General features: G+C 38.8%; 1 protein-coding gene across 9 annotated transcripts in view; it reads left to right on the forward strand.

Moving 5' to 3' along the window:
- Nucleotides 1–21,161, forward strand: part of gpatch8 (G patch domain containing 8) — a 197,656-nt gene that overhangs the window by 118,496 nt on the left and 57,999 nt on the right. The window contains exon 1 of one of the 9 annotated variants that reach the window (XM_072561779.1): nt 11,324–11,449. The exons of the other annotated variants lie outside the window; for them this stretch is intronic. Within the exon in view, the coding sequence (XP_072417880.1) occupies nt 11,339–11,449 (111 nt within the window). The 5' untranslated portion in view covers nt 11,324–11,338. Of the gene's footprint in view, nt 1–11,323; nt 11,450–21,161 lie in introns of those variants that run through there. 9 annotated transcript variants of the gene reach the window in all.

Raw genomic sequence — 21,161 nt, forward strand, 5'->3', positions numbered from 1 at the left:
TTCTGCTATTAATATTTTAAAGGTCTGGTTAACTAACATTTTCATAGGATAGTAGCATTGATGTCATTGATTAATATTTAAAAGTTATTGATTAAGATGTCATTTTTATGATGTGATTCATGTTCTCTGTGCAGAATGTATACTAGGTGAATAGACATTGGGATGTTAAGCGTTGGCATGGTAGCTAACGGAGTCATTGGGAATAGGTGATAGGCTGTAGGTTGGCATGCAGTACATGAGGGGCCTTTTTAGGGAGATGGTAGCACATGGATTGGTTGGCGGCTATAAGGGCAACTGGAGGATGGCTTGGATCGTGGAGATATGAGTTGGCATGAGATTGGAGTTATAAGCCTAAATAGTCGTGAATCTCTATCCATAAAGAAACCATGATTGGCAATGGTGGAACTACCAATGGCTAATGGATAATCCCTTTTGAAATTATCATTCAAAAAATATTCACTCATACAGATTATGGTTCATGGTAAACACCTATGGCCTTGAACCATGAATCCTTGAAGCTGTCAACTCATGGACATTACGGAAGGATAGAAGATGCCTGTCCCCACAGTTAAGCTAATCAGTTTTAGAATGCTAGCTCACTTCTGTCCTGTGAAACCAAAAAATTGGGAATGCCAGAAATGGAGCTGGAAATCCTGGAATTGACTCATGTCTGCCGTTTTTAAAATGTCCACAGAGTCTCCTGTACTCTGAAAATCTAGAGAACTACACAATGAGTGGGAAAGAAGCCCTGTACACTGTATAAAGATTTGATTCTCATTTATCCTTTCATTAATTCTTCAGACTTCTTTCAGTTGGTATCTGCCAATATTCTCTGCCTGCTCCGCATTGTAAAGATCTACCAGTATATTTCTTCTTCCAACTCCCTATTACAGTGAATTGCTTTCATGTCTTGTAATTCAAACCAAATGAATTTTGTAAATACCTAGCTGATAATTGTCTTATTTACGTCTGCAATTATTATTTTTGACAAACGAAACTAATTTGCTTCTCTTTCCCAAGTCTGTAATGTCCTTCAGGATTTATTTCCGTCCTCTCCACTGTAAGTGGATTCAAGTGTATGAAGTTAGAGCCTCCATTTCATCAGTTTTGTTATTTTATTTATTATTCCTCTTTTGTTGTTTTCGAAATCTTATACTTTCGCCCCTTGTATTTCTCCACTCTCTGATCAGTCATCTCACCTCTGGCTATTTACATCGTTATTTACACACTTTCCCCAGTTGTTTTATTGTTAGATTTCTGTCATTTCTAGCATTTCCCTTGGTTTGCCCCATGCCATGCATACACACTTTAAGCTCATCATATCAGCAGCCCCACTGATCCTTTCCGGTTGTTCATGTGCGGTCTATCCCAGCAGTAGAGGTCCTTTCTGTCCTGGTACCATCGACAGTGTCCCATGAGTTGAAAACACTTTGGCCCATGTCATTTTTCACTACTTCCTTTTGTTAGTCCCTGTAATTGTTTCATGAGGTTTGGGAGTAATCTCAGTACTTGCAAGATCCTGACTTTTCTTTTAACTCTCAAATTATATTCCACTTGATAAGTGTCTTTCCAAATCTTTTCTGTTTCATTTTCCTCTCTTGTATGATACTATTCCAGGCATTTGAGCGAGGAACCTAAGTAATAAAAGTTAATACACCATACAGGCCCTCAAAGTATGCAAGACGTTAGTCAGACCACAGCCTAGAATATGGCGAATAGTTTTTGCCCCCTTATCAAAGAAAGATATTATGTTATTGGTCACAGTGCAGCAAACCAGGTCTCTAGGTTGATTCCAGCTATGGAAAGAATTTCTTATGATGAGAGTTTCATTAGGTTGAGCTTGTGCTCATTGGAGTTCAGAAGAATGAGAGGCAGATCTTAAAACATATAAGATGACCATAATGTTGGAAGGTAGAAAAAATATTTTGGAAGTGTAGTTAATGTTATTGTCAATGCAGAAAGGTTGATACCCTTGTTGGAGAATCCAGAAACAGAAGGCAAAATCTCGAGTGAGGGGTCACACCTTAAAGAGAGAGTTGGAGAATTTTTCTGTAGTGAATCAGTGGAATTCTTTATTGCAGAGGGCAGTAGAGGTTGGGTCATGAAAATATTCATAGCTGAGGTAGACAGATTTCTAACCAGAAAAAGTCAGAAAATGGAGATGTGGATTCTCTGATAAGCCATAATCTCTCCGAATGGCACAGCAAACTTGGTGAGCTGGGTGACCTCCTTCGGTGTCTTATGGTTTTATGGAGCCTGCTTCTCATTGTGTGATCTTTATTGGTCTGCTGCCCCAATTAGTATGATTGTGTATTGACGTGCATTAAGTGTTTGAGGCTGCAGGAACTTTGGCTCAGATTCATTCAACGCGAGGTTGAACTGAGGACACTGGCGCATAAGGGAGCAGCAAAGTCACTTGGACATTTTACTTCAGGTGGTGGTTACAACCCTTAAGGCAGGGTTTTCTGATTTGTTCAGGGACAGGAGGGTATGACTGCAAGTGAGGCAGGTAATGAGACCAGTGGACGGGACCCTCAGCCTTTATAATTACCCAACATGTTTGAAGATTTTTCTAGCTTGTTTGGATAAGAGTGAAGCCTACAGAGTAGATGAGCTATCTGACCACAGCAATGTGGTAAGGAAACCATTGAAGTAGTAAGAAGCAATATAACCAGAGTAAGGGACAGTATAATGAAGGTAATAGGCATTGTTCTCTGCAGTTTGAACAGCTGTTCAGTATGCCCCTTGTCAGGATTCAGGATACCTGCTAGAGAACTTGCAGTTGGAAAGGCAGATCCTGTGTTCATGGTCAACATTAGCACCAATGGCATAGAACTAGGAAAGAGGATCTACTGACGGAGCATGAACATTGAGTGCGAAATGAAAATAGCAGGATCTCGGACATAATAGTCTCTGAGTTACTGTCTGAGCCACGTGCAAATTGGCATAGGATGAATAAGATTGGAGAAGTGACTGCATGGCTCAGTCTGATACGAAAGATGTGGGTTCAGGTTTGGGATGTGGGGGGGTGGGGGGGGGGGGGGTGCGCGTGTTGGCACCAGTACTGGGGAAAGTGGGATGTGTGTAATTCAGTCTTCACCTGAACCCGTGCTGGGATCGTAATGTGGAAGGATCAGGATGGTGGAGAACTAAAGTCAGAGAATGGCAGGAAGGGACAGGGAGAAAAAAGAATCAGTTAAGACTGGATGGTACAAAGATTTAAAAAAAGCTAAAGATTCAGTATTTGAATGTGCTTAGTGTTCAAAATAAGGTAAGTGCATTGATAACATACATTTGGTGAATAAATATGGTCTCAATTAGCCATTACAGAAATGTGGATGCAATTAACAAGAATTGGCTTCTGAGCATTGAGAGATGCAGGCTATTCTGCTATAATGCATCTTTCGTTAATGCGATTTAGTTGTAATGTGATATGGTGAATAGGCAACACTTTTTCTAAAACTTAAAACTTTTAAAGCATGTGTTGGCTATAATGAGATTGCATCGCACATACTTTTAAGTGTATATGTATTGCATGATTCTTGTATAGCGCAAGGTTGAACAAGAATGCAACTATGGTGTAAAATAGCAGAACTACTTGTATATCACATTCAAGAAGAATAGGAAGCTAAGTAATGGTGATGGGGTCACACTCTTGAAGCTTATTTCAGAGTATTAGTTAGAAATGACTTTGATTCCAAAGATCATAATTCGAATGTATTTTGATGTGGATGAGAAATGGCAGTGGAAAGAAGTATTCAAGTAGAAATGATGGATGCTTGTGATAAAAGGTCTGTAATAATCTTGGGTGATTTCAATCTACGTATAAATTAGGTCATTGGCAATAATAACTTTGATAAGGAGTTCGTAGAATGTTTTTGAGAAAGTTTCTTAGAACAGCCTTTTCAGGCACTTGTATTATATTATTCCTGGTGATATGTAATGTGATTTGATGACTTAATGACCTTGGGAGAGTAAAGGGACTTCAAGGTTGCAACAATAATTTTAGATTGAATTTTGCATCAACTTTGAAGGGAGAAGAGTGAGACAAAGACTAGTATTTTAAACATAATCAAGGGCAGCAATGTAGATGTGATATCTGAATTGGGTTATTAAGCAATAAGTGCGATCAGTAGAGAAACAGTAACAGATATTGAAAGGATGTTTCAGAATACTGAGAACAAATACATTTGTACTATGAAGAAAATTTCCAAGGTGGGGGGGGGCATGGAGGAACCCACCATTAATGGTCAACTATAGTTACGGAAGGTTTCAAATTGGAGAAGAACATGTATGTGGTACTGAGCAAACATAGTGGAGATGTCGTTTGATCAGTCTCCTGAAAAGAGATTGCTGATGCGATAATAGACATGCTGGTGTTAATTTTCTGAAATTTGTTAGATTCTGGAAGATTCCATCAGCCTGGAAAATAGTAAATAAAAATCTTCTCATTAAGAAAAAATGGAAACAGGAAACTAGAGGCCAGTTATTTTGTCCACATGACAAAGTATTAGAATTGATCATTAAGAACGTTATAACCGAGCACTTGGAAAAACATCAGGTAACCAGAAAGAGTCAGCGTGATGTTGTGAAAAGGAAGTCATACTTACAAACCCAGAACCCCTTCCATCTAGAAGAACCTGGGTAGCAGATACATTGGGACACCACCAGGTGCAAGTTCCCTCCAAGCCATTCACCATTCTGATTTGGAAATATATCACCTTTCCTTCACTGTCGTGGGCTCAATCTCCTGGAATTTTCTCCCTTTGGGCATTGTGGATCAACCTACAGCATATGGACTTCAATGATTCGAGAAGGCAGCTCACCATCACCTTCTCAAAGGTGACTAGGACAGACAATAAAATAATTATTCGCCAGCTAACAATGCCACACTCCGTGAATGATTAAAAAGGAAACACATTGAACCAATTTATTAGAATTCTTTAAAGAGGTCACATACTTGTGGATAAAGGAGACTGTGTACTTGGATTTCCAGAAGACATGGCACCATATTAAAGGTTATTATTGCAGAGTAAGAGCTCATGGAGTCAAGGGTAACATATAAGAATGAATAGAAAATTAGCTGGCTGGCAGAAAGCAATGTGCATAAGTGGGCCTTTTTCTGCTGGCATGACATGACCAGTGGGATCCCGCAGTGGTATGTGTCAGGCACTCAATGTTTTATCATTTACATCAGTGACTTAAAGTAGAACAGAAAATAAATTTATTTTTACATAAAAATGCAGTGAAAGGTTTTAAAAGTCGCCCCACTGTGACGCTTACATTAATGATAGGAGTCAAATATAATAACTGAAAAGTAAAATTAAGCCAAAGTTCATTGCAGTTCAGTTAACGGCTCTTGGGGCTCAGGGAAAGCCGATTAATGAATGATGAAACATTCTGAAAAGGCAGCTAGGACGAGACCGCCATTCCAAGATGGGACTGCCACGCTGGGTGGGAAACAAAGACACGATGACCGAATTTGCAAATGACACAAAGATAGGTAAGCAAGAATGTTTTGAACATCGCGTAACAAAGATGTTCCCTGATATCAGGTGAAGCTTGGTAAAACATGGGAAAATGTGAAGATACTTCCTTTCCTCCAAGAGGAAACATACTTTCCACATGCATTTTGACAAGACCATTCATGATCTTATAAACTGCAGTCACTTCTTCAGAATAAAAAAAAAGTAGAATGGAGAATGGGTGCAAAATTCTGAGATATGGACTGATCTACATGTTCTAGCATCAGCTACAAAACTTTAGTGTTCGGGTGCAGCCAATGTTTAAGAAGGCTAATGAGAAGCTATCCTTCATGACAAGAGGAACTAAACAGAGAGATAAAGACATTATGCTTCTGATATATATTATATTGGTGAGAACGCAATTCAAATACTGTGTGCAGTTTTAAGGACCTTATTTAAGAAGGGATATAAATGAATTGGTAGCAACTCAGATGAGGTTTACTAGATTGATGCATGAAAGTTGGAAAGATTGGACAGGCTGGGCTTGTATCCACTGGAAGAAAGTGAGGACTGCAGATGCTGGAGATCAGACAGAGAGTATGGTACAGGAAAAGCACAGCAGGTCAGGCAGCGTCCGAGAAGCAAGAGAATCAACTTTTTGGACTTCTGCCATAAATTTTGCTATAAATTCTGTGTGTCTTGTGATCTTATACTCCACAACCACCTGATGAAGGAGCAGCACTCCAAAAGCTAGTGCTTCCAAATAAACCTGTTGGACTCTAACCTGGTGTTGTAGTTTTAACTTTGTACACCCCGGTCCAACACTGGCATTTCCAAATCATGAAGTGTTGCAGCAAGCTTTTGTTTCATTTTCATTGTTCCCAATCCCATGGAAACTAACACTTGGTGTCTAATATCATATGTTCAAAATTAAGGCAAAAGGTTCGATCTATTCTGATAGGGGTAATGACGAAGAATGCAGTGGATTTATTGTTAGTGATTCCACCACAACATGTAAATAGGATTCAGACTTTTGACTTGGAAGTTGAACCTTTAATGATTTGTTTGTTTAAAAGGCTGTTGGTCCATTGTAAATGACAGTTATTTGTTTGGTGCTTGTTTTAAAGTTGTAACAACAGCTCTGAATATCAATGTGTTTTTGAAATCTTGACTTGGGTCAGACGCAGGTTCTTCATGAATTATAAATGAAAGTAAGTGTTGAGGAAAAATATCATGGCTGACATGTGACCCTGTTACAAGCTGAAGATTTATGTGAATCCACTATCACGTTTTTTTTCTTGGCTGGTAATGCAAAGAGGCTACTGAAATGAGCCAGTGAATTTTTAAACAATTCATGTGCAGTGTTGGGTTCACACTGCCATTTTTTGTGTTTGGAGCTACTGACAAAACTGGTCCAAGAGCATTATTAGTAACTTTCATCAGTAGGTGCCAATTGTTATGCATCTGTGTTAAAATACATATAGCAATTGAATTAATTAGTTTATTCCCTGAAATAATTATTAAGATTTTATTACTTGTTGGTTCTTTTAGTATCTTGAGGTGGATGTAGCTGCTTGCAACTGATGTGCTAAGAATATGTATCCGCTGAGATCTACATTAATACACAAATATATTAATTTTAAAATGGCAACTCCCTCAGTGGCTTGGTTCATTAAGTATCCAACTCTATTCAGTTCACAGATGATTCATATTCAAGGCTTTATCTCCTTAAGTTTCAGGAAACCAATTCCCTTATCTGCAAGTCGTCAAAAAGTTCAACAAATTAAGATGCAGTGTAAATTGAACATAAAGGCCTCAGTGAAATATATTATCATAATTTGTTATGTTTGCTACATGGTTCGGTGCTCACATAGCCAATTTATGACAGTTAACTTTTATGATAGAAACTGCATACCAAACGATTCTGTCAGACGTTCTATGTGTGAAAATATTGGTGAATTCTGGAATCACAGTGAATTCTGTAACAGAATGATTTGGAGGTGCTGGGGTGTACAAAGTTTAAAAATCCCACGATACCGGATTATGGTCCCAACAGTTTTATTTGGAAGCACTAGCTTTTTGAGTCCTGCTCCTTCATCAGGTGATTGTGAAATATCTCGCTTCCAAATAAATCTGTTGGACTATAACCCAGTGTTATGTGATTTTTAAATTTGTAACAGAATGAAATTTTGTAGTAGCGAATAACTAAATATGAAAAGAATGGTGGAGGGAACATGAATTTTGCCTTGTTTATATAAAATCAGTTTGCTATTTGTCATTTGCTCCTTTCTGACTAGATTTATTCTTTTTTTTTGTTCTTATGCCCTGGCTTGTTCTGTAAGCATTTTAATTTTTTTCTTATCAACGCTTGCCACCCCCTTGATAACTGTACCATCTGCTGAAATTATGTCTAAAATTATTTTAGCAGCAGCAGTGACATTTTGAACATTGACTCTGCAGCAATGCCACAAATGACTGCATATCATCAATTACTCTCTCAGTTCTTGGCTGTCCCACATCTTAAGTTGTTGGAACTCTTCGGGAAACTGCCTTCTATTCATTTTTGTTATGACATGGGGAGTTTGTTGTCCAGCAAGTTTAATTTGTTTAAACTACAAATGGTTCCTCTATCTAGATTGATGTTGCATTTTATGAATATGTTTTGAAACATGTATTAATGTCATAATGGACCAGAAACCTGATCACTCTACCAAATTGAAGATCCCCAATTAAGTGAAATTGAGCAGTTGCAATGAGTTATAAAATGCTGTGCTTCAAGGTTGTAGAGATAAAACAAAGATGTCTTTTATTTGCTCATGAAGAAGTAAGAAGTGATTGCATCAATCCATGCGTTAAATTATCTACTTAATAAACAGACGTTTGCAAGTGTAATATTTGTTGGAGCGATGCAATGCATGAGCTTAATGCAGAAAAATCAGATCCTAAAAGAACGGGCCATGTAGTGCAGTGATAGTGTCCATAACTCTAGGCCAGGTTCAAGTTCCACCAGCTCAGGGAGTGTGTTATAACACGTTACAACCTATTCATACAGGTTGATTGAAATTATCATTGACACGGAACGGTTTTAATGAAATACATCTGTTGTGGGATTGGACATGCACAAACATGTTAGAAATATAGGTTCAAAAAATATTATTACCAGTCAACAAACAGTGCTCAATATTAGTTATATGTACCTTTGCCATTTAATCTCAGTAAATATTTTATGCTGCAAATTCTTTTAAGTGGAGGATGGAAACATCTGAAAGTGATCAACAGCACCTTCGGATCTAAGTGCATAGGGAAAGCAAGTAATCAGATTGAATGATTCTGAAATTATTAGTGCAATACTTGAATAAGAAACTGTATTATAGATTCTGAATTCAGTGTCAAGTCAGGCGCAGTGAGGATAAAGAGCCAAAGGAAATATGAAAATACTTTTAATTTTATTTTTTTTAATTTAAGGCAACTGAATCCTTATGGAATGAGACTCCAGGTTTAGAATAATTAATTTTCAGTGCCAGAGAAGGAGTTTACCAGAAGTTAACATTTGCCTACCAAAACGTTAACAGTGTACTTGGGCCAAAATGGATAAATCGTAACTCTAATTGGAGTTGTCAAAATTGTAATGAAAGTGGACTCTTGATTTTCAAATTCCTTCATCGGCTTTTAATATGTGTGTTCTGTGGACTGAAATGATTTTTAAAAAGGAAAAGGGACTGATGTAAAATGGCCATAGCAATCAGCTGTTCATGCTTTATGAAACTGCTGAGGAATGAACAAGATCGCCTGAACTGAAATTAACAATTTCTAATCCAATGACATTGAAATTGGTCCATCCAGTCAGGTATGCAGAAGTTTATATTGGCAATTTGATTTAGACCTGTATGATATGTTTCACACATTGCAGATTTAAGACATTGCCTACTATTATCAATCTTGGAAACTATGAACTTGGACATTGTAAGGCACAAACCAGCTAGACTTCAGGGAACTGTTTTTACCAGAGCTAGGGAAATGGATTTTTGAATGGATCTTGTTGCAGAAAGTGTTCAAGGACTCTCAAAGAAGAAAAAGTGCCGAATGACATAGCTGAATAAACTGAAATATTAGAATGCTGAATTCCAGAGAGTTGAAATATTCCCTACTGCTAAGGATGCAGGACACCAACAGAACAGCTGTGGCCTCAGATTGAAACCATATACCTCAATGATACTTTAAGAGCTACAAATTGTAGCTCTTTTATCTTCCTTTTGTACTGGGAGCTGTCCCTTTTAACCCTATGCCTGTTTGTATGTATGCTTAACATTGTCTTTATTATGATTCCTGGGGTTAGCAGATAATAAAATAGCCTTTTCTTCCAGTCAAGAAAATCTTATATTGGTTCTTTTCTAATACATTATTAGAGAGAGAGAGAGAGAGAGAGATACAGCCTTGCTGTAAAAAGCACATTCATCTTTGTTATTGTCAAGTGAAGAGTTTGGAGGGGGTTGGGCGGTGCTAATTTACCCTTCCTCATGTGATCATAAGTGCTTGCTGTGTACCTACAACTGAAAAACACTGCCTTTATGTCATTAGAATACTTAGAATGGTGAGGCACAAAGCTAGATCATTTTGCTTAAAGTCAGTGTTGTCAGTTTTTTTGGCAGAGCATCTTTGCCAGCAACTGTTGAACTGTTGAATTGTTGTACTTAATAACATGTTTTCCCTTGCCTGACATTGCTGTGGTATTTGCACTTGCATAGCCATGAATGCTATTAGACAGTGTTATTTTTCCACAAATCTTTTGACCATAATTTTTAGTCATTCATTACATAGAATTTACTTGCTCTGCCTCTTAGCAATATACATCCCTGCAATTTGCCAGAATCACATTCACATGACATTTTGTAACACAAAACTGAGAGGTGCAAGTTATTTCTTGGGGTGAGTTGACTTGTGTCATTTGCTCAAAAAGTTAAAGGGTAGTACATCAATACCAGTGAATATAATGCATATAATATAGAGTATATTGATAACAATGTGTGATTTTTAACACTGTTCCAATGTTTAACTCAAAGCCAGTTTATTCCTTTGGTTTTCAAGCAGTGACATTAATTGCATTTCGGTATGGGAGTTTCTAAATAACTGATAAAATAACATGAACAAAAATAACCATGAAGTAATGAAGTTAACGTCTATAGTTTTGGCTTCAGTTATTTTACTTGTATGCTTATGTATTCCTTTTAATTAAGTTGTTGGATGCAAAATTGTTAAGACCTCTATTCTAACTAGATGTTTTTAAACTTTAATTTTTGAAGTTGTCATTAGTCTTAAGAGTTTTTTAAGCCTGTTACAAAGACTGCAAATGTAATTTTCTCAATATTCAGTAAATTCCTGCAAAAGAAGAGGGTTTTTTCCTCTTTAGTACTAGGGTATTTTCAGACACAGGTCTGTCATTGCTCCTCTGACTGTGGATTGCTAGAGGCAGCAAGTAGTAAATCAGAGTTTTATCAGCCATTTCTGGTCCAGAGGTTTTGGTTCATTCCCTAGTGAGGTGTGTTTGTGAGATGCCTCGTCTGTTACTTGCGCTGGGTTGCATTTTACGTGCTTCAGTCTGCAGATTAGCGTTTTTTTCACTCTGCTCTTCTGGGAGGAAAGTGGTTAGATGTTACTCATTATAATTATATGAAAAGAGCAGATGAATTTCTGTATATGCACTGTCTTTTGGATATCCTTTGCTGAAGTGTATGTACAGTGATGGGAGCAATTGCTGTGTTGTCATATGAAGGGATTTACTGTATATTATCAGTTTGCTGTGCAATCGCACTGCTGCTGATCTCTGGCTGTTTAAACCGTTGTGTGTGCTGTGTGCACAATAGATTCATAACCATATGGCATGCTGTTATATAGTCATCAGTTCAACTCATCTTATCAATGGACATCTCAGGAATATCAAAGGTGTTTTCAGAGGACCGATTCACAAGAGTGGAAGCAAGGCGCTGGTATTTAATCTATTTTACCTTTTTCAACAATATTTGAAAATGTAGGTGAAATTTTCAGTCTGAAATAACGCACATGCTGTTTTTAGAGATTTACTAACCTTTAAATACTGTTTGTGTTTGCAATCTTGCTGGTTATAATTACTGGTCAAATCCTTCTATAGAATGTTGGTAAATTTTTATGTGGTGGTCAAAGTAACTGTAAACTTGCAGTTATTTCATCACTACAGGGTGCAGTGAGGCAATTTTTAAAATTTAAAATGCAACTAAATCCTGTTAGACCTTGTGAAATTAACTTGCTATGAGTATATGTTCTGTGGATTTTATTTATCATCTGTACTTTTTCTTATTGTATCTAATTTGCATGTTTAATAATTTAGTATTTACTCTCCGTTTAAACCATCGTATCCAAGTTTTTCATCAAACTAATGTCATGTCGTTGTGTAAAGACCTTCGTTAACCGCTTATGAAGTGAAATCTGTGTCTTTTTACATAATGGAATTATAGAATCTCTACAGAGTGGAAGCAGGCTACAGCCTGTCGAGTCTCCACTGTCCCACTGACAAGCACCCTGCCTAGCTTATCTCTGTAACCCTGCATTTCCCTTGTCTAATCCGCCTAGTCTGACATCCCTGGACACTATGGCAATTTAGCCTGGCCAATCCATCCAGCCCGCACATCTTTGGACTGCGGGAGGAAACTGGAGCAACCCCACGCAGACGCGACTAGAACGTGAAAACTCCACATAGACTATTGCCCAAGGCTGGAATTGAACCCAGATCCTTGCTGCTGTGAGGTAGCAGTGCTAACCACAGAGCCACTGTGCTGCCCTGTATTAATGCTGTTTAAAATGTTTTAAATGCTAAAAATTTTACCATCTTAGTAAATATAAGGCTTGATAGATTTTCTCGACTTTCCAATTAACTTTAGTTTCCATGTATTGTGCTAATGTGTAGTGAGTAGAAAATTTCTCATTTTATAGACAGTAGACAATAGGTGCAGGAGTCGGCCATTCAGCCCTTCGAACCTGCACCGCCATTCAATATGATCATGGCTGATCAAAATAGATTAAGTAGATTGTAGTTCACCCTATTTCTGCTGATCCTGATTATCTAAAGCCCCAAGTTGTCCACTGAAATTTGATTGAACATGAAATTTACATGCGAAGTTATGAAAATGTGGAGTTACTAAGGTTGTTTACCTTTGAATAGGCTTATTCCAAGTAATATTATTGAGATTTGAGAAAAGTTTTTTTTGTTTGAAATTCATATGGAGGAAGTAATACTGAAATCTTCTGAAGGGAAAACCAGGTTGACGATTTACATTAACAAAAATTACATTTTTAGGAAATCCTCTGGATGAATCAAATCATAATGTAGATTAATCCATCATAGCTATAACATTGAAATGTTGCTGTGAAGAGAAACTTCCATATCAACAGAGATCACAAGGGTTTCATTAAGCTTCAAATCTAATCTGGCCCAAAACCTATGAATGCTATAAAATCAATAAAATTAGGTATATTCGCTCCTCTGATGAAATTAGTCCCCAGTATTCACATTCTCCTTACAGAGTATGTAAATGATAATCATCAGATTTATACAAACAGTGAAGTTTAGCATTTAAAAGAGAACTAAGCTGTGCATTAAATATTGTTTCTCTCATTCATTGCCAATTAGTCTGCATTTAATCATGATTGTTTTGTAGTTGTGATTCTTCCTGTATATTCTGTTTGAATATGACCTTAAAATTTCAACTAAGATTTACCACTGCCCAGCTTGATGTTTACCCTTCAGTCAAAAATCACAAAAATAGATTTATCTACCAATTTTCACCTTAATATTTGCAAAAGTTCATTGTACTCAATTACCTACCATGTTTCTTATGTTACAAAAGTGACTATACTTCAAAATGTTGAATCTGTAACTTTGTTTCTTTCTTTTTCTACTTTATAATGACTGTAAAGCTGTACTTTTAGCTTTCTTTCTTTCTACTTTGCACCTAAGATGACACTGGATATGGTGACTTTGTACACTTTTCACTCCTCTCGTATGCCTGTACTTGAGTACATGTATAAAACCTAATGCCAATTTTAAGTATTGGCTGTAAAGCACTTTGAGTCACTTGGTGTTGTAAAAACATTAATTCTTTTCATTACAACAGAAGACATGTTTTCTTGAATGACTGCTGGGGTGGTGTGCGTGAGGAAGGAATTGGGTCTTGCACTTGTTAGGGTTCTAAGTTGGGAGTGTGGGGACTTCACCAGGAGTCAGTGGTACAATTAAAACATGGTAAGAAGGCTACAAAGGCAAGTGCGCTGTGTAAAAATTGTAACAAGCAGTAAGGTCATCATTGACTGCAAAGCTTAAACAACTGGCAGCTCACAACTCGCCACAGAATATGGGTACTATGTCTTTCCTAAAAGACTCTGACCAAACAATGCAGTATGACTGTTGATTTCTGGGGATGGGACAATGTACGCAATACCTCAAAAATCATGGCAGTTCAGGACCATGTCTGAATGCCTATCTTGTGAGACCTTCCTGGAGGTGGCCAATTGAAAGGCTGTCTGTGGACCGATTGTCTGGGACCAAATAGGATACCGATGAATGCAAAACCGATCCCAGGGCCTGTAGTTGGCAGGATGGCAGCCCCATTAATAGTTGCGGGTGGTTTGTTGCAGTATGGGCTTCTCCTCTTGAGCCATTCTCTGAAAAGATTTGAATTTTTAAAAAGCAAACTCTGGCTACTATTGCCAGGCCACCCCTGTGGGAATGACTTCCATAGGTGGGCAGCATCTGCAGTTTTAACTGCTGCTCCATACCCGCCACTACCACCCTCCAACCCTCCCCCCCCCCCCCCCCCCCCCCCCAAACGATGAGGCAGCCTGAGGCATGGAAGAGACTGTCTCAGCTCCTCCTGACCAGCTGTCTGTAAGCTGCCCTTGGGCACCTGTGAGCATTGGCCTCACCAGGGCACCCATCTACTGGCAAGGAGATCCTGGTATCACGATCAACGAGCTCTCAAAGTTCAAATTTAATATCTGTTGCTAGGTGGTAACTATTTTTGGTGACAATCCCCTCCAACAATATCATCCTGAGGCGCGAAGGCATTGGCCCACTAAGCTAACTGTTTATATTGAAATTTCCTGTTGGTCCATACTGCCTCTGCAGGAGCAGGAGGTTTGGGCTTACAGATTGCTAAAGCTGGAAGAAAGTTGACAACCGAGCTCAATAACTCTGCAGTAGGTTTGGGAAGAAGCTAAGCAACAACCTAACAGGGAGTATAAATTGGAGGAGAATGGAAGCAGTTGTACTTGAGAAAACTGTCTGAATTTTGTGATTTGGATGGATCAGTGTTAATGCGCATTTCAGCATTGCAATAACAATGTCTGACGTTAGGTTTGGAATATTATGTTCATGGACCCTGAATGAGGGTCTGCAGTTGCACCTTTTACTGATAATTCTGAAAGGGTTTACTTCAGAGTTTATTTCCTCTTCAACAATATCTTCTTTGTCACTTCAGTCTACTGTGTTAAAATAATATTTGCATTCTGACGTAATGAGTTCCATTTGAATTTAATACAGGGACTTTTAAAGAAGACATAAGTGTCCTTTATGAATTAAAAAAGATGTTTTTCCATAATTAGATCAATTATTTTGCTGTAAAAAGACATTTTGTCAGAGGTTATTTGTTACTGGACAGCTACAAATGCAAACATTGCTTTATCAGAAAGGTTTACATGTTGAAGATCATATCTACAGCTGGTTGTAATGCAATACTGAGCTACTGAAATGAACAGGCTGTTGGCCAAAGTGCTTGAGGTAATGGTTTCAGCTCTGTCTGTAATTCTGTTGAATATTTCAACTGATTTAAGTGGATCTGTCATGTTGGTAGAACAACCTTACTGGATCGACAGAGGTGAAAATGAATTTGCAGAGCTTTCAAAGTTGCAAAGGTTTCCAGTACCATTTACTTTGCTTGCATTGGCCACCATCTGCAATTTTACTTAATAATCACATTGTATGCCTGTGTAATTATTCCCAGGATGCAGGTAATTCTCCGTATATAACCCACAGCTTATGGTGTCAGTGTTATGCTTGGCAAGAATGGCTGACTTTGAAACAATAGTTCCAAACGCCTAGGAAGAACAGGTGGCTTTGGACCTATTTCCCAAAGCTTTCTACCACAAGGGATTTCTCTCAATTCACGTCTGCATCTGTTACAGACCAATTCAGCATTGTCTAAAATAAATTGGTGCTTAGTCCTAGGTGTAGCTAGGGTGACATCATTTTAGCCATATGGATTCAGTTTTTATTTTAGAAAAAGCTCTGCATTCATACAATTCAGGTCAATGCACTTTGCATATTAAAAAATGAATTTCACCAGTCAGTTACCAAGGAGGTAAAACATTTTTAACTTGTAAGATGTTGAACATAGAACAGTACAGCACAGGAAGAGGTCCTTCAGCTCCTTGTATTTGTACTGATGATGATGCTGTTCTAAACTGACTCCGTCTGCCTGCACATGGTCTATATACTTCAATATTCTGCTTGCACATATCTGTCAAAATGCCTCTTAAACTTTGTTATCTTATCTGCTTCTACCACCTCCCCTGGAACTCCAGGTACCTATTACCCTCTGCGTTTAAAAAAGAAACTTGCACATCTCTTTAAACTTTCTCTCTCTCTCATTTTAAACCTATGCTCCCTAGTCTTTGACATTTCCATCTTCTGACTATCCACCCTATCCATGCCTGTCATAATTTTATATAGTTCTCTGATGCTCTAGTGAAAACAATTTAAGTTTATCCAAGCTCCCCTTATAGCTAATACACTCTAATCTAAAACATCCTGATAAATCTTTCCTGCACTCTTTCCGAAGCCTCCACCTACTTTCAATAGTGCAGCGACCAGAATTGTGCACTGTCCAAATATGGCTTGGCCAAAGCTTATGGAATTGCAGCTGTTAAACTCAGTACCCCAACCGATGAAAGTAAGCATACAGTACACCTTCTTTACCTCCTTATCCACTTGTGTTGCCACTTTCAGGAGTTATGAATTTGGACCCCAAGATCGATATGTCAGTGCTCCTAAGGGTCCAGCCATTTACACTATACTTTCCTCTTGCATTTGATCTTGCAAAATGCATCCCCTCGCACTTGTCTAGATTAAGCTCATCTGCCATTTCTGCACCTAATTTTCAAACTGAAATATGTCCTGCTGCATCTTTTGATATCCTTCCTCACTATCGACAACTCCACACCAGTTTTCATGTCATCTGTGAACTTACTATCAGACCATGGCTATTTTATCCAAATCATTTATATATACAGCAAACTTTTAATAACTGGCACCTATAGGACCAGGAGTGTGCCAGTTAATCAAATATTCCGAACAATCCAGAGATCTACACACAATCTGTGTAATACACACACTAAGTAATCAATACACAATGCTGGAGGTATACACATCACTGTTATACTTCTTTCGTAGCATACATCACTTAAATAATAATGCAGCTTTGCCTTAAATAAAACTTGCAGGCAGAGAACTTTCTCAGTCCCACCCTCAACTAAGTATGCAGACAGCCTGGTAGATTGTCATATTTGAGGAGAAATTGAGTTGAAAGTGAATCAACTGTTGATATTTCTTGTGGCCATTTGATTGAACAAGTATATTTATGTTGAGGTAAATAAATTTAAAAACGGTAATAATTAGAATAATATCTACCTCAAATACTGAGAAGTTTAAAATGATGTTTACTGGTTTATAGAGAGTAAGGTGTTGGTTAAAATGGAAGTTTACTGTATTATGAACAATGTAGGTCCAAACACTGATGCTTACAGAACACACACCTCCAGTCAGAAAAACGTCCCTGCACCTTCTCTCTTCTATGGCTAAGCCAGTTTTATATCCAACTTCCCAATTCACCATGGATTCCATGCGATTTGATACTCTGGAGCAGCCTACCATAAGGCACCTTATCAAATGCTTTTATAAAGTCAATGTAGACGTATTCATTGCCTGACCCTCATCAATCATACTTGTCACTTCTTCTTCACAAAACTCAATCACGCCTGAGACATGATCTTCACGGCGTAAAGCCATGCTGACAATCCCTAATAAGTCCATTCTTCTCCAAATGCAAGTAATCCTGTCTAAATATCTTCTCCAGCAATTTCCCGACCACTGATGTAATGCTCACAGCCCAGAATTTCTTGGATTATCCCTATTACCCTTCTTGAACAAATGAACAATGTTAGTTATTCTCTGGTTTTACTGGACCTCGCTTATGGCCAACAATGACACAAATACTTTAGTTAAGGGCCCAACAAGCTCTTCCCTTGCCTCTTTCAGTATCATGGTATAGGCCCTTATCTTGGAATGATGTTCTGACTGTTGAGGGAGAGAAATGTAGGTTTATCACATTGATCCCTGGGATGGCAGGACTGATATGGGAAGAGACTGGATCAGCTAGAACACTGGAGTTAGAAGAATGATGGTGGTATCACTCAGAAACCTTAAAATTCTAACAGGATTAGACAGGGTAGGTACAGGAAGGATGTCCTCTATGACTATGTTCAGAACCAGAGGTCACAGTCTAAGGATAAGGGATATGAGGAGGAATTTCTTCACCCAGAGAGTGATGCATCTATGGAATTCTCTACCACAGGAAACAGTTGTGCCCTAACATTGAAGACTTTCAGGAAAGATGTAGATGCAGTTCTTCAGACTAAGGGGATCAAAGGATAAGGGACAGGGGCAGATCAATGAGTTGGATGATTAGCCGTGGACATACTGAATGGCAAAGCATGCTTGAATAGCAAAATTGCCTGCTCCTGCTGCCATTTTCCATGTTTCCACATAACATCTGTGCAAAGAGGGAATATTTTAGTGTTTGGCTTTTCACCACTGTAGGAAATTGATTTATAGAACCAAATTCAAAACACATTTTTGTGAATTGTGAGCTTTTATTTCCCGTTATTTAGCATCAAAAACATGAATGAAATTATATTTAATAGTTTCACATTGATATTAAGAGTATACCTATTCTTTAGTTTTCAGTAAAGACCTTTTTTGGAAAGTGAAATTTCATTCTGTGTGGTTTGCAACAGTAGAAGGTGGTTCAACATGAGTATGTGATCCATGATCTGAGTACATACCAAATATGTGTGAAACTGATATTGGCTTTCATAAGTTATATATTTTAATATTGGTTTTAATACAGATCAGTAATCTGTTTGACCACTCAGAATTTTTGGTTGCTGTCAGATGCTCATATTTTTAAAAATAATCATATTTTTTGCAATAACATTATTTATACTGAAGTACCATGAATGACACAGTATGATTCCAGATAATGATTAAAAGTTGTTTGTTACTGAGCAACAAATAAATTGTTACTTCCCTTTACTGTGTGATTAAATATGAGTTGATCACTGCTACTACATTTTGGTGAATGTCTTTGAATGTGTTCTGTTGTGTATTTCTTTCGCGTAACTTAATTTCAATCCCAGCTAAGCAGATGCAATGAATTTTAAGTTCCTGAATGTGGTAGGTTGTTACTTTACTGTCCAATAAGTAAACAGAGTCAGGGTTTGTCCTAGTTTGTGTGGAAACTGTGGCATTTTTGTTCAGTTTAGACAATCTGAGTGAGAATTAAGTACAAACTTTATAAGGCATAGACTATAAATAAGTCATTAAAATACTTTTCCCACAGAAAGTTCCTGAAGAAAGCTTGATTAATCTGAATTCCTGCTCATCTGTTAAATTAGATGAAGAGCAACGTTTATCAAAAGCAGGGACAATGTGCATGTGACAGAAAGCAGGTAGAAGTGGTGAACAGTTGATCAGGTTGGAGGGGAGTGATGTTTTCCAACATCCGTACCAGAACCATTGCTGCTTGGGCTTGTATATAAGAGGTTATAGTTCAAAGTTTGGGAGAAGATTTGTAGCTCGGGTGCTCGTTGTTGTGGTTCTGTTTGCCGAGCTGGGAATTTGTCTTGCAAACATTTCGTCCCCTGTCTAGGTGACATCCTCAGTGCTTGGGAGCCTCCTGTGAAGCGCCTCTGTGCTGTTTCCTCCGGCATTTATAGTGGCCTGTCTCTGCCGCTTCTGGTTGTCAGTTCCAGCTGTCTGTTGTAGTGGCCGGTATATTGGGTCCAGGTCGATGTGTTTGTTGATAGAGTCTGTGGATGAGTGCCATGCCTCTAGGAATTCCCTGGCTGTTCTTTGTTTGGCTTGCCCTATAATGGTAGTGTTGTCCCAGTCGAACTCATGTTGCTTGTCATCTGCATGTGTGGCTACTAAGGATAGCTGGTCGTGTCGTTTCGTGGCTAATTGGTGTTCAAGGATACGGATCATTAGCTATCTTCCTGTTTGTCCTATATAGTGTTTTGTGCAGTCCTTGCATGGGATTTTGTACACGCACCATGTCAAGAGTATGGTGCTGGAAAAGCACAGCAGGTCAGGCAGCATCTGAGAAGCAGGAAAATCAATGTTTGGGCAAAAGCCCTCCTTCAGGAATAAGGCTGGGAGTCTTGGGGATGGAGAGATAAATGGGAGTGGGCTGGGGCTAGGGGAAGGTAGCTGGGAGCGCAACAGGTAGATGGAGATGGGGGTGAGGGGATAGGTGGGAAAGAAGATGGACACGTGGGACAGGTCATGAGGGCTATGCTGAGCTGGAAGGTTGGAACTGAGATGAGGTGGGGGGAGGAGAAATGAGGAAACTGGTGAAATCCCCATTGATGCCATGGGGTTGGAGAGTCCCAAGGCAGAAGATGAGGCGTTCTTCCTCCAGGCATCGGGAGGACCAGAACCTGCATGTCCTCGGCGGAGTGGAGGGAGAATTGAAGTGGTCAGCCATATTGAAGTCCCCCATGATCACTGCAGTTGTGCCTTTCTTGCACACCTGTTTCATCTCCCAATCTATTCTCTGCCCCATATCCAGACTGTTGCAAGGGGGCCTGCATATGACTCCCATTAGGGTATTTTTTTCATTTGTGGTTCCTCAACTCTCTGCACACAGATTCTATGCCTTCTGATACCATTCAGCTTCTTATTAAGGCATTTGGATAAGTGCATGAAAAAGGAATATTTGAAGAGATGTGGGACAAGCATAGGCATATGGGACTAGTTTAGCTTGGGATTATGGTCAGCATGGACTGATTGGACTGAAGGGACTGTTTCTATGCCGAATGACTGTATGGCTCTAAGGCATTCCCCGCCCCTCTGCCTTTCGAAAGGAAACTCATCCATGGATACTTAAATCCCAGCCCTGATCCCCTTATAGCCATGTCTCTGATGCCTGCTAGATTGCACCTACCAATTTCAATCTGCGCTGCTAACCCATTTACCTTGTTTTGTATACTGCAAGTATTCAAGTACACCACACTCAGTCCTGTGTTGACCCACCTCTCCCCACTTCTCAAAGTTGTCCCGTTAACTGCTATGTCTGAAGTTAGATTCCTGACTCTTTGCATACACTCTATCCGATTATTTGTTCTTGGAAAAGTCAGAAGTTGTACGACATCATGTTGTAGGAGAAAGTGAGGACTGCTGATCAGAGTCAAGAGTGTGATGCTGGAAAAGTAGAGCAGGTCAGGCAGCATCCAAGGAGCAGGGGAATCAATGTTTCGGGTAGGAGCCCCTTCATTTTGATGACTGGTTTATGCCCGAAACATCGATTCTCCTGCTCAGATGCTGCCTGACCT

Source organism: Chiloscyllium punctatum, chromosome 42 (assembly GCF_047496795.1).
Source record: "Chiloscyllium punctatum isolate Juve2018m chromosome 42, sChiPun1.3, whole genome shotgun sequence".
NCBI classification, from domain to species: Eukaryota; Metazoa; Chordata; class Chondrichthyes; order Orectolobiformes; family Hemiscylliidae; genus Chiloscyllium; species Chiloscyllium punctatum.